The sequence below is a fragment of the Hyposmocoma kahamanoa genome, unplaced genomic scaffold (assembly GCF_003589595.1).
Source record: "Hyposmocoma kahamanoa isolate Upper Pololo Valley unplaced genomic scaffold, ASM358959v1 80, whole genome shotgun sequence".
NCBI lineage: Eukaryota > Metazoa > Arthropoda > Insecta > Lepidoptera > Cosmopterigidae > Hyposmocoma > Hyposmocoma kahamanoa.
Genome location: NW_020654051.1, coordinates 4,357,531 through 4,374,139, shown reverse-complemented (window position 1 = coordinate 4,374,139; position 16,609 = coordinate 4,357,531). Strand labels below are relative to the sequence as shown.

The following is a 16,609-nucleotide window of genomic DNA, read 5'->3' as shown; positions in this document are numbered from 1 at the left end:
TTTTTTTTTTTTTTTTTTTTTTTTTTTTTTTTTATGACATTAAGTAACGGGACGAACAAGTCGTGTGCCTGATGGTAAGCTACACGCCTGCCCATAACAGTTGCAGTGCCACCAAGAGCTTTAAATTACAAAGATCTTGGGGGCACTGCCACTGCGCCCGTCACCCTGAGACATAAGTTGACAAGTCTCATGTGCCTGTAATTTCACCAGCACCCTTACCCTTCACAACCGGAACACAGTAATGTGACCATTACTGCTTGGCGGCAGAAATAGGTAAGGTGGCAGTACTTCCCTGGACGAGCTCTTTCACAAGGAGCTCTACTGCTACTAAGATTTATAATTTTTTATAAATCTTAGTAAAAAGTAGTATCTGATCAATGATCTGTTTGTTTACTTTTCTGGAACATTGGATTGGAACAGACTATAGTTAGTAATATACAATGTCATATATTGACACGCATATTTGTCAAAGTTCAGAAAATAATTTTAGCTCATTGAATAATATTACAACATAAAAACTGACTCTTATATTCCATATTAAAGACGAATTAATTGATATTCACGGTTATTTATATGATATAAACTACTTCCAGGCTACTGATCAGCGCCATCTGGATGTAAGACGGAATTTCGACCTTATTCACTACTGTACTATGGAGATTAGCAATCCTCTTCAGTTACTGGCCCACGGTGTGGTGCTACCTACTGATTAAGACACGCTATTATTCATAAAGCATGAGTTTTTTACACACACACGATATATGACAATAATAAGATAAGATTGGATTGGCTTATAATGTTTGTTTCATTTAAATCGGTTGATATATAAAAAAGATACGTCAATCCGGCCGGATTCGAACCGACGTCTTCTAGCGAACCGGAACGAACCAGCAAACCTTACGAATTTTTCTACGTGATTGTAGTCGGATCTTTATATTTGGTTTTCAACGACTTTTAGCCTAACTTTATAACAAACTAGTAAAGTAATTTCACAAAAAATAATTTAATACCAATTCAATACAAATTTCATTACAGTTAATAGCGACATCTCAAGCCAGGGCTGGTACAGGGCTCGAGGTGACACGTGCGCAAGAAATCGCTAACCAAGCGATTGGATTGGACATACTTTAAAACAGTGTGCTGCAAAAATATTAGTCATCAGGCAGGTCTAAAAATAATCAGAAACACGATATACCTAGCCTTTATTTTAAACCACAATAACAATTTTGGATTTTAGTGATAAAAATAAATTGAAAATATTATAATCTCTAACCGCTCACGTGATGCGCTCCTTCTACCGCAAAATGGCGGCTATTTGGTTTCCAAAATCAGAAAAGGATTCAGTTTAAATACAAGTTTTTATAAATCAAAATTATCATTTTGCATTGCTAAATAAATACCCTCCGTACTACCAACAAAAACATCTCAAATAAAGTGCAGTAATACACCGCAGATCCTGCACTTAAAAAGCACTAATGAAATTTTTGGTGTACTTGGATAAATATGATACTATTCCGTTTGAGTGGTTCTAACGTTTACCATGAAATTACTCCTTAAAGTATAGTTTATAAACATTTATATTCAGGGTAAACTTAAAAAACGCTACTTACGATATGTTTTCAATAAATAAACACCGAAATCACCAGCCCAAAGAATAACACACACGATGGTCGTGACGTATTTTTGAAGTTGTTTATTTTTTTTTAATGACAGACCCAGGCATTAAAAACTTTATGGTTTGCTAGCGTAGTTACCGAAATAGCAATTAATATTACTTCTTTTACCTGTTATAACTTCGATATCCGTTAAATCGGTATAAAATCATCACCGGCACCTCTAGGTGCGGTATGCGTCTATGGCTGCATGTATCGCGTGAGCGGCTAAGTAATAAAACTTTTTTTTCTTATCTATCTCTGTATCTGTCGATGTTACCTATCTATCTATAAATCGTATATTTGTTTTTTAAAACAGGTCCCATGGTCATGGCTAACTGAGATGCTAAATGAAATCGTGGTCATAGTTATAATAGTTATAAATAAATTTGGAATAATTTCACATATTTCGTGTCGTGCACTAATACCATCCTGTATGTAACAACACTATCTAAACTTTTGTAATTCGATATTGGAGCGCTAGATGTCGTTCTGGTACCGTGACCGCAGTGGATCCGGAGGAATGATGGTTTTGCGTGTTAAAATTAGTGTTTTCACGGTCGCATGAGTTCAAGTTCAAGTGGCATTAGCGGTATTAGGTGGCGTGTGCGGCGGCACTCTTGTAATGATTACGGTAATCAATTGCGATCTGGGCTCACAACAAATTGGTCATTTCTCACAATAACATCAATGCTAATAGAACTTGAACTCAAAAACCATCATTACTTCATCCGGGCGCATCACGCAGCGCCCTTGGCCCGAAAGATCCACTTACATTTTTGTTTCCAATTAGTTCCTTTGACGATCCTCCTTCTAGTGATTGTCAACATTGTTTTAAGTCACTCCAGTAGGTACTAAACATTGTACTTATTTTGATTTGACATATACCTCTCTTGATTTCCTTCTGGCCAACGGATGATTCTTCAACCGTGGCGAAGCCGGCGTCCATGTCTTGACTTGATTTCTCGTCATGGGTCAATTTTCCTGTAAATTGAAACGAAAATATATGTAAATAGTTATAATCTTGGAAAATGGACCTAACGTTATTTACCATGTTTAGTTAAAATTGAACTTTCGATTTTTTTTTAATAAAGTTGAGAATTAGCTTATTATTTTTTTACGGTCATCGAAGTACCGATAAAGAATCAAGGCCGACACTTGAAAAAGGAAGACCTTATCAACAACGTAAGATAAGCATATCAATTAGGTACCTACCAATGTTTGGTATCTTTACATTATATGTATATACAACTTTGATTAGCATTAATAGTACATTGTGTATTAAGGGCGAAAAATATGGAATTACGAACGAGACTCTAGGAGAAGCCTGAAGTCGAAGACTGACAACTTTCGGAGTCGAGATTCGTGAACACACAATGTTTTTCATTACACTTGCATGTACACACATCAAAAAAAGTTTGCGATCAATAGCATAAGCTCCTATAATTCTTTAAATTTAACTTTATCAAGAAAAAATCTATGTTGTATGCTTTCTTTAAATAGGAATACCCTGTTTGAAATTAAAATATAAAACTATTTTTTATTATTTATTTTAAAAAATTGAGCCATTAATCATAATGTAATAGTGATAGAAATTTCATAGAAAGAAAAAGACTGTTTATTTAAACTTAAACAACAATTTATTATTAAAAGGTGTGAATTCAATATAAAATAACTCCTCCCCTGGCTCGAATACATGCGAAGATCCTCCTGGGCATGCTGAGGATTGGGGAGGAGGATTATCCAGCATTTCCTGGGGTAACCTATCCCATTCTTCAATAGCGGCTTCCCTGAGCTCTGGAACTGTCTGGGGACGTGGCTCACGGTTCCATACTGCTCGTTTAAGAGCATCCCACGCGTGCTCTATTGGGTTTAAGTCGGGCGAGCCGGCAGGCCAGTCTAATCGTGTGATATCGTATTCTTGAAGAGCAGCATTGACTCGTTGAGCTCGATGTGCGGGCGCATTATCATCGACCAGTACAAATTGGTGCCCATGGTTTACTCGGAATGGTCTGACGATATCATCAATAGCAACTGCTTTGTACATGTCTGCTGTCATGAAGCCCCGATACGGGATCAAAGGCGTTCTAGCTCCAATCATAATGCCACCCCAAAAGGACACCGATTTTCCGCCTTGCTGAACTGTTCCAGTGGCAGTTCTTTGTCTTTCACGGTCGCCTGGTCTTCTCCAGACACGGACACGTCGGTTATCTGGATGAGTGCTGATTCGGGATTCGTCAACGAAGAGACAGTTTTGCCAAATGTTTTCGTCCTCACCTTCTTCATTTTGCCGAAGTCTAGCCCACTGCAATCTTCGTTGTTGACGTTGCCGGGAATTGAGCGGAGCTCGCCAAGACCTCCGTGCTCGTAATCCAGCCTGGTGCAAGCAATTGCGAACGGTCTGCGTGCTAACTTCAAGCCCAGAGGCGGCCCTGACTTCTGCTTTTATTTTAGTGGCGTTGATTGTTGGATCACGGGCTGCCAGCAATCTAATATAGCGCTTTTGGGCAGCTGTCAAAACAGTTGGGCGACCGCTGCGGGGTCGGTCAACTAAATTCCCCATTCCGTGATACCTCTGCAACGTAGCCACGACACAGGATTGGGATATCCTTCTTCCCTCAAAGTTACTATTCTAGCTCGTAAAACCTCTGATAATCCTCTTGGCATTTTTTCAATCACAACTTTCAGCGAAAAATATCTTGAATCGCTTATAATTGACTAAATCAGATGTCTGAATGAGCGTAAGCTAGGACTGAAAGCCTTTTTATATGAAAAAACAATTTTTTTTTTTTTAATTTATTTAATACTTTTACAAAAACTTAAACACATTACAAGCAGCTGTAGCTCAAAAACCACTAAGGGTTTATCTGTCCACAGCGATTCTCTCTAGCCAGTAAGTACTTCCTTAATTTATTTTTACATTTTCCTTCCACATATAGGTCTTGAATATACCCAATTGAACGGGGTCATTGTTTTATGTTCTAATTTATTTTTAAATAAAGAATCTAAAAAGAAGAAAAAATCATAATATAATCTACAGTAACAAAAAAGATTTCAGTTTTTCGAAGTGATCGCAAACTTTTTTTGATGTGTGTATATAGTATGATTGCTTGCAAACTAACTTGACTATAATGCCCCAAATAAAATCCTCGGCTCTTTTTTCTTCTCATTACAACCACGGTCGGTAATCTACTTGAGCCGGTCGGAAACTCATATACATATATATTATGTCCATGCAATAACAGCGATAAAGACGTTATGCTTTTCGCTTCCACTTGGATCACTGACGTACTTGTCGCTTTTTCGCTTTTACTACACGAACATATCTAAAACTTTTTCTGACCGGCTTAATATGATACTATCGATAAGTTTATCGACAATGTCGATAAGTTTGGTGACTCCCTTACAAGTTTCTTACCGCAGTAGGACTTCTTTTTATTTTCCCAATATTTCGCGTAACGTAATGAAAGATTGTAATTAGTGGCAATCATCGAATAAAAATTCGTTTTCTACATTGGTTTTACTATGGGACAACTCCATAGCCCTAAACTTTGCCGTGTTGTTGGGGTTGTCACGTTTCTGTAACGCCTCCGGCACGTTAACTGAACCTGGATATTATTGCAGATAGATGGGACGCAAGGGTCCCCTGCCGGAGTGGTCCCACGGAGGGTGCGCCTGCAAGTGCCCGTAACAGGTCATTTGTGTGTCCAATTCTTCTTTTTGTGTATTAAAATAATAATAACACTGTTATTTAAGCAGCGTAATTCTAAAGTCGTCAATTTTAAATCGTCAAAATAAACCCACGAAATTTAATAATTCGCTAACAGCTTCTTCGGTGGTGTGGGAAAAGTCGAGTAGAATATTTTTTATAAATGAAATGGTTAATATTGTTTAATGTTTTTGGTGGAATATACTTTAAATGTTTATAAATAATAATAATGTCAATTAATTACCACTTGATTTCAGTAGTAAACCAAACTACAAAATAAAAACCAAATTTTTTTTCAAACGCTGACGCGCGGAACGACAGTTTCGTGCATACTATGGAACTTTTCGAATGAAATTGTTCTAGTCGCCCGCAAAAAAAAGCACGTAGCGCTCACGCAAATTCGCTCGTAGCGAATTTCGCTGCAACTTGCAGCGCTACTTTGTGGCCTTTGTAAATAAAATCATATGTTTGTAATTGACGCTCGACGCTGACGCTTGTAGCAGTAAGCGAATACGCGAGGAGCGTCATGCATCGTGGCCCTCAGGTAAGGGAACTTTCAAATTAGACGCCTGTAGAAGTGCTGGGGCGCCACAGTGGCGCTGAGACATGCCACTACAAATTTAACCAGAGATGTGCCACTGCAGCGCTTCTGCAAGGATCTAATTTGAAGGCGCCCTAAGTACCTGAAATAAATTATTATTACTACTAAACCTGTAAAACGGAGAAACAATTACCTTTCTTAGCTTCCATTAGCAAATGTATCATGTCAGGTCGGATTATCTGTTTGAGCTCCCTGTTCTGCATCGTATCCATTACCAGCGTCCTGAAGAATCTCTGCACATATTCCGGGAACAGATTCCATTTCAATATCTAAAAAAATAATAAATGTATTTAATACATACACAAAATCACCATGGTCTATGTTAAACAACACAGAAAGCAGTTATACGAACCATGTATAATGGTTTCCATCACTAGAAAACATTTACTGGGATATTTGGGTGGATTCGGCACAAAAAAAAGCAAGGACTTCGATTATGTCGCTGCGATAATTGCCAATTTGCAATTTATGATAATTTATTTACAATATGAAGACCCATTTAAATCAAAAGAAAAACATAGTGTACTCCAAAGTAAATGTTGGCCCAAAGCTGAACATCAACGTAAAACCTCAACGATCCCATAACAAATGCGATGTCATATCATGGAAAAAGATCAGAATATGCAAGTACGTGGCGATTCTTCACATGGCTACTTGTATTCGCTATTGGGTTTTTGATGTAGTTGGATAAATATTTGACGTACAGACAAATGTGCAAAAACTAACAAATATAACAGTCTACATATGGAGCCAAATAAGGAGTTAAAATATTGTATATGACCACAGCATGGACGGTTTACTTGCGTATTTGGCTCCTTTGATGTGCGTTGAGAAACCGATCAGCGTGCGGTAACGCAAATTTTGCGTTTGCTGTATTTGTCGAATATGCAGACATGGCAAATGCTTTGTCACACATACTATCTTCACATGGTGATTGTTTGTCAAATATATCAAATACGCAAATATAAATAGCCACGTGAAATGCCACCGTTGCAGTACAACGTGAAGTTGTGGACCTTCCCATAAATTCTGTTTCAACTATGTTTTAATCGCCTCAAACACGACTCTTAACACCAAATAGTGTTACGTAGTCACTGTTCCGTATACTTAGGCGAGGTCACTTTTGCGAAAAATTATTTTGATACACTAAAACTGATGAAATGATTTTTGAGAAGTATTTACACTATTATATATAGAAATTTACCAAATAGGAAACAATTATATACCACGGAATCTTTATTCTGAGACAGTCATGAATTTCTTGAGATAATGAATAGATTTGTTTTTGATACAAAGTTAAATTACACTCAAAGTCACTATAGTCTCAAACTAAAAAAATATCGATAATGAGATGAAACGTATATTAATAATTTTTTTTTTTAATTACATTTACGACGCAATCAGAAATGTCATTGAAAACCATCCATGATTTTACTTTAACGATACTTACGTCAGCAACCTTCGGAACAATCATCAATACGAAGAACATGAGTAGTTGACGAAAAGAAAAGTTCGAAGCAGTTTTTCCCATCGTATAAAACTGATTGTTCTCGTCCATGTGAGAATCTACCTTCAGACCAAAGGCACAAGATGCAATTACGTCATTCGCGTATCTAGTCGTTAGGTCTTTCGCGTCAAGATCCATATAATCCTCTGTAAATCAAAGGAACTGTAATAACATAGACGTTATAAGGTTCAATAATATTTTGAGATATGCAATTTGAAAAAATCCATGAGATGGCTACTTTTACCAGTAACAAAGGTTTATTTTCATATTGTTTTAGCAATAGCAGCTTGGAATGAAAGACCAAAGAAAACTTGTTTACTGTCAGTAATTTACTAATTACGTTGTCATATTTGCATAAAATAGTAAAACAAGCAACGAAAATTTCGAGCATCAAAGAAAGGAATTATTCCTCACGATTGACATACTTTCTGACTCTTTGATTTTCTTCTTAAGCGAGACAATCATCCTATCTCCAACCTCCACCATCAGTGGCAACATCATCTTCATTTTGGAGCTGGTGAAAGCAGGGCTGAGGGTCGATCGCATGTCCTTCCATTCGTGACCTGATATACAAAAGTTTTAAAATTGAAGATGGTATTTTTATGGATTACTGTCAGAGTCCTGACTACTATGATAGAAATAGTAGCGTTAATACTTTAATGCGCGTTTGCCAACTCGCCTATCAAACGTAAATAACTAAATAACCCCTTAACAAATAAGGACCCAGGTTGTCCTGTTACACACAACCCACCAAACATGAAATGATATACAGAGTTCTCCTAACCTAGAGCCATAGGATATAGTAAGTACCTTTCAAAGAGACGAGGTTTCTTCCAAAAAGTGGGTCATTCTTCTCGTTGATGACGGTGTTATGGTCGAGGAAAGACTCGAAGTCCTTAATAGTAATCTTCTTGATTAACTCGATATCCCTCACCATCAGAGTCGGTGTTGCGAATGTGAACAAGCCGTAGAACCTAATAAATAATTCATAATCTAGTTTGGTGAAAACTATTAAACAATGACCTTGTTTATTTCAATCCCTTTTTTTCAGTAAAGAGTTACAAGCTGAGTAAACATTTAATTCTTTATAAAAAGTTTGTTGTGGGCCAGTTTTTCATTATATAATCTCAATCTTAAGATTGAGACATATTTTCACTGACAATCGTGATTTGGGAAATTGGTTTCAGATATTTCTACGTCAAAATCATAAAGTTCAGAGTCATGTAGAATCGAGGTGGTCGTTTACATTTTGGTTACATCCCATAAATTCATATATTTATTATCGCTTAATTCATATGTATTGATCGAATAAATCAGATTGCAAATTATGTTAATAGGAAATTAAACTATGTTTTCGGATCTAAATTACGTATATTTGTTTTTTCTAACAAACCAACGTTTCTAATCCTTTACGGGTCCCATGGTCACGGTTATCTGCGATGGTAAAGTCATTGGTAAAGACATAACTGGTTGACGACTTCATTATCTCAATCAGTCGTGACCATGACACCCGTAAAGGTCCGAGACGTTACTTTGCTCCAAAAATCAAATAGAATAATTTTTAGTGTGTAACAATCGCGAAAACCTAAGAACTAGAATAGATGTTGGTAGCATAATAAGTCAGCGCTACACAATTAGGATCCGATAAAAATTGCAGATGACCGGACAATTCAAACTTAAATCATTCGTGTCTGCTCTGCTAGCGATGACGTATGTGAAGGCCGATCATTGTCCTCAGCGGGATGACCAACTACAAACACACTCAATGATTCATTGCTTAGTTAGTTATATTTACTTTAAAACATTGTATCCACTTGGAAGTGAAATGTTCTTTACTTCTTGATTATTTAAACAATTAATTGACGAGCACGCAGATATGAAATAAGCAAATACTTTTATTAATAGCTTTATTACCTTGGCTAATGCGTAACAGCGAGTATCAAACAACGTAAATTCTCAAAAGCTATGCTAGTCGTCAAATTAAAGGAAGTATTCAATAAAAAAATTACTGTTTTGACGTCATAGACAGTAAATGCGTCCGGTACATTATGTATCGAGTTCTTAGGTTTTTGATATTGTTATACATTGGAAATAAAAGTATTATTGGATTTAAATCGCGTATGTTTATAAATACATTTGGTTGATGACGTCTATCTCAGTCAGGCGTGCCCAAGGAATCTGTAAAGGTCCCGAAATGTCGGTTTGTTTGAAAAAACACATGATTTAGATCCGAAGTATCATTTCACATATGATATAATTTATTTATATTACCATAGGATATCTTATAATATAACATACAACATACGGTTACAGTATACGATAAACACCGTCTCTTAGTATATTAATTAGGCACATACCTTTGGTCAGAAAATTGGTTGTAAACCTTGACCATTTGTTCACTAAAATGCTCCCGCTGCAATACAATGCTCAGCATAGTACCGAAGGGTGGGATAATCCGGGGTGTCTTCACACCTCGCCTTTTGAAAAAGCCATACTTTTGCTGGAAGAACAGACATACTGCAGCCACGATGCAAACCAGCCATATCCACACCAGCATCTGTAACAATACTCTAGATTATGGTACGTGGTAGTAAAATATCGTGACATGGAATAAACTTAAAAATTACAATTTTTTAAAGCGATGGTAGCTAGGTACCTCTCTGAGTGAAGAAATAAATTTGTTACAGATGGGGCTACGGCAAAAAAGCAGTTAAAAACTAAAAACAAAGATTTGCAACAAACAGAAAAATTCTTAAGATGTCTTCGTTTGTTCATAGCAGAGCATCTGGCACGGATTGCCGGAGGGTGCTGGTTCAAATCCAGCCAGATCACATGAGTTTTTGTTAGTGTTTCGGTCTTTGTTATAATAATTACTCTAGATTACTTTTAGCGGATAAATTAATGCGAATTAACAAAAGAAATACATAAAGCTATGTGCATGGAGGGGAAGGAAACGGTTGCGCATATCCTACTACAGTGCTCCGGCGTAGCCAACAACAGGGCTAAGTATCTTGGAGTGCCGAGGTCGCTCCCCGAAGTCTTCAGGAAGGAGGCTGTTGAAATTCCTGGAGCTTGGGTGGCACGAGTAGAACCCTGCACCCACCACACGCAAAATAGGCGCCTTGACGAGTTGCGGACACCAGCCCGTTACACCAAGTACCAATTACATAGAGCTAACGTAAAAGATATCACCTGAAGAGGATGGCCACGAAGAACAGTCTCAAATCATAAAAAAGCCTGGAGTGCGTAATGAGAAAGACGCAATGAGAAAGATAAGAGAGCCTGTATGAAAAGATGAATGTAAGTGAAGCAAGAGAGGTACACTTGTCAAGACATGGTAAATGGCTATAGTCTCTGCCTACCCCAAGGGCGTGAATATAACAATACGTATTATTTTTAGTTTAGTAGCAGTAGAGCTCCTTATGAAAGAGTTCAGTACTGCCACCTTACCTAATTCTGCCGCCAAACAATAATGTGAGCATTTCTGCGTTCTGGTGTTAAAGGTAACGGTGCTAGTGATACTATACATCTCAGTAACGATGAAGGAAAACATGACGATGAAACCCGAATGAACATGTTTCCAACTCGCATTGGACCAGAATGGTTAGAAAAGACCCGTGGCCGACAATGGGACCTGTAATGGGTTGATGATCATTTAGGGTCTTAACTGAAAATAAGTGCTGGGAACGCGTTGCGTTTTCCAGCAAATACTGAGTTTGTGACCCTTTTGTTACCGCGGCTGGCACCACACAAGGTATCTCAATATTTAGTCTTCTTTTTATTATTTGTGTGAATAGTTCATGTTTTAATTTTATCTAATTTTTGTATATACATTTTTATTTTGTGTTTGTTTGTGTTTTTGTTTCGTAATTATATATTTGTTTTACGTTGAATGTTTTGATCGTGTTTTGTTTTAGTTCTGTTTTGTTCCGATTTCTCTTTTTTTGTCTTTTGTCTTTTGTGGTGTCATTGTGGTAAACAAATAAATGTATTTTCTTTCTTTCTTTCTTTCTTTCATGATAATGATGGTTGATTAAAGAAACAGGGGAACAGTAAACGATACGGTATAGATTTGAAAAATGTCGTGGTTATTCAGTGAAATTATTACAAGTAGTTACAGGTTTCTTTCTAAGGTATAAATTCTTATTATTTTACCGAATAAATAAAAAAAAGTCATGCCCTGGTAAGAAAACCCTTAATTCTGCGCTTGTGACAAACTGAAAATCGAGAAAATAATGTTTAAAGAAATGAGAAAATTAAGAGTTGATGCTACCGCAGCTCGAATTTAAATTTTCCCCCTTCGATTGCGATTGAAATATTCGATTTACTAATCGATTACAAGAACTTTAATTGAATGAACCGAATGTTTTTTGTCGTACAGCACTATGCAACCATAGACAAATCATATGTGTATAGATAAAAAATAACCTCACTTTTGGACTACCATCTACCAAATATGATTTTACGATGCTATTGAAATGAATATTTCTGGAAAAAGTGATGATATATCAAGTCGAAATCTTCGAAATAATATACGTAAATAATATATTTTAATAAACTAATGTAACAAACCTACTTTATGAATTTTGTTCACCTTTTGTTCACCAAGAATCCGCTAGATGGCATTGACCTATTTGGCGTTATTTCTGAATCGCGGTGTTAAGATTTTCCCTCGAATGGTGACTACTCAAACACAATTTTGTTCATGTGGAAATCATAGAATACCGAGAGCTCAGTAAGGTAACCAGGAGTTGAGTCCCAAAAGCCTCATCTCGCGGAACGGTTTCCAGGAGTCGAGTCCCTTCTCGGGTACAACTGCCCGGACCTTCCGCATATAGGGTAAAAATTGTATTGGCGTCATACAAGGTGAAAAATAAAATCAAAAATCTTTCTTCAATAACTTTGAGTTTTCACTTGACTGGAGCTGCGTAACCTCATCCCACGGTAAAGAGACTCCCTCCTTTAAACTAACAGTTTTGTTTACTTTTTGTTCAAAATGGATTAGAACAGACTTTATTTCAGTTGATATAAAAAAAATTGTTATATTATCTAAAGTACCTACTGAATACAGCAGTTTTCTTGTAAAATTTCGCGGTAAGTTTATGTTTTTTTTCTATCGTGAAAATTATTAGGAATCGTGTTTTCACACCGTATACTAAACAGTGTATATCAGCAATTTTACTATATATTTTTTCTAAAGTAATTGATTTAACACTTTCACTGTTATGCAGAATCAACCAAAGCCATTTGAGGTTGTATCGATATTATTTTATTTTAATATCTAATTTTCTCTTGCGGTAACTTAATACCTTATTTATCTAGAAAAAAATAAAATTGGTAACAAATCGGCCTATTTTTTACTGAACACGGCAGTATATATAATACAATAACATTTTTAAATGTCATAAGCGCCCTTTCAACTAGCAGCGGACAGAACTATTGTCATCACTTCAACAGGGTCAAGAGCACGTCAAGCTTGACACTTAAGACTTAAATCCAACTCTATGCCACTTACGATAAGAACGGTCCAAAGTATAAAGTGTCAAACTTGACGTGCTCTTGACTGTACGTAATGAAATCGATTTCAATAGAATTTAATCATTGAAACTGCAAATACAAAATTAATACAAAAGTATAATTTTATTTTAATTATTTATATAGACATTTATATCGTTACGTATAACATGTTGATAATAATTCGGATTTCCTATCTATAAAAAGTGTATGACGCAATGTTTGTTTAATACATGAAACCTATTATCTCATATCGGCGTAGGTAGGCGACGTTCCGAAAAAAAAAATGGGAGCGCGTTTTAGGTTTTAACGACTGTTTTAAATATTTACGTCCTGTTTTTAAAATTCACTTTCTATTTTTAAACATAATTTGTTTTTTTTTTTTGCTTACGTCTTAAATTTAATATAATATTTCAAAAAACAAAAACTTACCTTAGTGTTTTGAAAATACGTATACAAAATAACACCACAGCTATTATAAAACAAAATCGTTTTTTGTTATGAAGTGACGCGTCGTATAACGTTCAGCCGGCCGGCGCGAGCAGGCCGTACTGTTTGATTTGGTGTTTGGAACGGAACGTGGAACAGTGTTGCCAGATGGCAATGTGAACTTCTCCTCAATAATGTTTAATTCTCCCGAAAAACGGGTCTGTGGAAGGAAACGCAGTTATTAAGCCAGATTTAGCCATTCTAATAATGCTCACGTTACTGCTTGGCAGCAGAAATAGGTATGGATGTAAATATATCTTTTGAATGAACATTAAGCCAATTATATTTTTGTATAATATTATATAAGGTTCGTAGCCATTAACATAGTAGGGAACAAACTTACATAATATTGCTTAATTTGACAGTGACTGATTATGTAATATTTTAATCATTTTCTGTTATTTTTGTAAACAGCCATATTCATTTAATAATATTATGCTCCACAAAATTTGTGGAAAAAAAATTGAAAAAACAACAATAAAACGAAATTTGTGAAAAACAAAAGAAACATGAAACAAAATAAAAACAGAACAGGTCAAAAAATTTATTATATAAGTAATATAAATTCATTAGGGAGCGTACTTCTTCTTGAAGGTATCGTTTTAGGTACTTACAATTTTTTCTTTTATATTTTTGAATATGAAATATTGTTAGCAAGTTTTTATACAAACATGAACAGACTTGCAAAGTTAAAGATGCTATAGTAAGCAATTATCACACTTTATATTAGGGACCGACATGGGACCGACGCGTAATCCGTTAAGTCGATAAACGTTATATCCATGTAACAAGAGCGAAAAAATTATGTAGTGCATTCCTACCTGTGCCAAAACATGCAACGTCTATTTCACTCTAATTGTATGAACGTAAACACAACGTAAAGCTTGTCCTGTTCTGTTTTCTCGGAACTGATAAAACTTATTTGAATATGCGTATTATTTATAGAAATTTGAGTACATTGTCGACAAATTATTATTTTAGGTAAGTATTTGCTACGAATTACTGTCTCAAAAAATAACATTGTAGGTGTATTACAGGTGTATTAGGTGGTATATAAGTTTTAAACAATTTCGCTATTTAAAAAATAAACGCGAGAAACCGATATTTTACAATGTTTAGAAAATAAACAGTAAAAGAAAAAGAAATTGTATACGCATTGATGACGAAATGGGGATGTTCATATTAAGAAAACGTTCTTACTATAAGTAAATTAACTTCCTCAATTCCGATCACTATTGATGACTCTCTTATGATAATAGTGTAGCAACAGCAGAGCTCCTTGTGAAGGAGATCATCCAGAGACGTACTGCCACCTGAAGGCACAACAGCTTACAATTTACAGGCACACGGGGCTTGCCAACTTAGGGTTCAGGGTGACGGGCATTGTAGTGGTGCCCCTCAGATCTCTGCTATTTAAAACTCTGAGTGGCACTGCAATTACCACGGTTGGGCGTGTCGCATACCACCAGGAGCACGGTGCATAAAAATATATAATTTCAAATATCATAGACAGAAACATCTTGAAAAAGCTAGAAGGACTACCACCATACATCTTTTTTTTAGTAGCATTAGAGTCCCTTGTGAAAGAGTTCGTCCAAGGAAGTACTGCCATCTTACCTATTTCTGCCGCCAATCAGTAATGTCAGCATTACTGTGTTCTGGTTTTAAAGGGAAAGGGTGCTTGTGAAATTACTGGCGCATGGGATTTATCAATTTATGTCTCAACGTGACGGACGAATTTGTGACTTTGTGAAGACGACTGTCAAGAACAGCCAGTTTATTTATTTATTGGTTCTAACCCGATTTAAACCCGGCGTTAACAAGGCGCCGGGTAAAAACCAGGGTGCGTGCCCATCTCTGTTTTCGCGTTACCTTATAAAAATCACGTCACGCGTCTTCCGCGGAATTCTCGCACATGCTCGAGAATGCTGGCGCATTCGCAGTGCAGTGTGACGTCAAACGTCGACGAAATACTACTGCCTCAAGGCGCAGGCGCAGAAATTGACGCTTCCATTCCATTCCGTACCGCAGCAATGTAAATTTGAGCCTTATCGATGTTATCATCATAGGTTTACAAGTATTGACAAGTTTCGATTTTTAATGACATAATACGACTTTTGAAGTTTAACTCCGATTGCGCAATTTGCACCGAAATCACGCAACCGGACATCAAATCTTTTCGTACACAATTTCGCACTGCACACTTTCAGAGACCATGACCAAATAGTATTAGGAGAAAGGTGCATGTCAAAGGTAGAACTCCTCGTAGATAATGTGACCTAGACCCTAAAATTCTTAGACCCTAATAATTAGTAGCTGTAGAGCTCCTTGTGAATGAGAACATCCAGGGAAGTAGTGCCACATTACCTATTTCTGCCACCAAGCAGTAATATGAACTTGTCGTTTTATATCTCCGGGTGACGAGTGCAGTGGCAGTGCCCTAAAATCTTTGCGATTTAAAGCTCTGAGTGGCACTTCAAGTGCAATGGACAGCTGTGTAGCTTACCACCCAGGCGCACGACTAGTTCGTTCCGTCACTTGATATTATAAAAAAATTGTCATCCGGGGAGGCAATATACCAATGGGATAGGAATTTTTCAGCAGGTAGGTTAAGGTCATATCAGTTTGACATGCTAGTATGACCACCAATAAACGGCCCAATAAATGTGGCTAATGTGTTTTTGGTACTAATCTAAGGAAGTATGCACAAATAAAATGCATAAAAATACAAGTGCTCATTGACTTAGTTTTGATATCGTGACGTGAAAATATAATATTATATCGATATAGGTACCTAATGAACATGTGTAATTATTAGAATTCTATTAAAAGAATTATAGATAACAGTTTCGCATTAGAATTTTCGCTATGTTGCCACTCTGACCACGTAACGTAAATAGTACGAGAAAGTGATGGGTAACCCTGCCACTTCACGCACACATTTGCGCGTGTGCATATAGCGCCTTGCTGTATGTAGTAGTAGTAGGTAAATAACTTTCGACCGTCGTATGGAGTGTCCGGGGTGTGACCCTGGGGTTCAGAAGCTCGGGACTTATAAAGTTGGGTCGCCGACTCAAAGACAAGGGCTGCGATCACCGTTCTGAGTCGTGGTTGGTTCAGCAAGTGTCCATTGCCAT

The 16,609-nt window shown here is 36.6% G+C and overlaps 1 protein-coding gene across 1 annotated transcript in view; it reads right to left on the bottom strand.

Annotated features, from left to right (window-relative positions):
- The window catches only part of LOC113233865 (cytochrome P450 9e2-like), an 18,628-nt gene extending 5,095 nt beyond the window's left edge, over window positions 1-13,533 (bottom strand). The window contains exons 1-7 of the mRNA XM_026469090.1: window positions 13,416-13,533; window positions 9,827-10,026; window positions 8,280-8,443; window positions 7,895-8,032; window positions 7,413-7,615; window positions 6,096-6,231; window positions 2,541-2,636 (exon numbers count right to left, since the gene is read on the bottom strand). Coding sequence (XP_026324875.1) covers window positions 2,541-2,636; window positions 6,096-6,231; window positions 7,413-7,615; window positions 7,895-8,032; window positions 8,280-8,443; window positions 9,827-10,026 — 937 coding nt within the window. The 5' untranslated portion in view covers window positions 13,416-13,533. The remainder of the gene's footprint in view (window positions 1-2,540; window positions 2,637-6,095; window positions 6,232-7,412; window positions 7,616-7,894; window positions 8,033-8,279; window positions 8,444-9,826; window positions 10,027-13,415) is intronic.
- Between the last annotated feature and the right edge of the window lie 3,076 nt (window positions 13,534-16,609).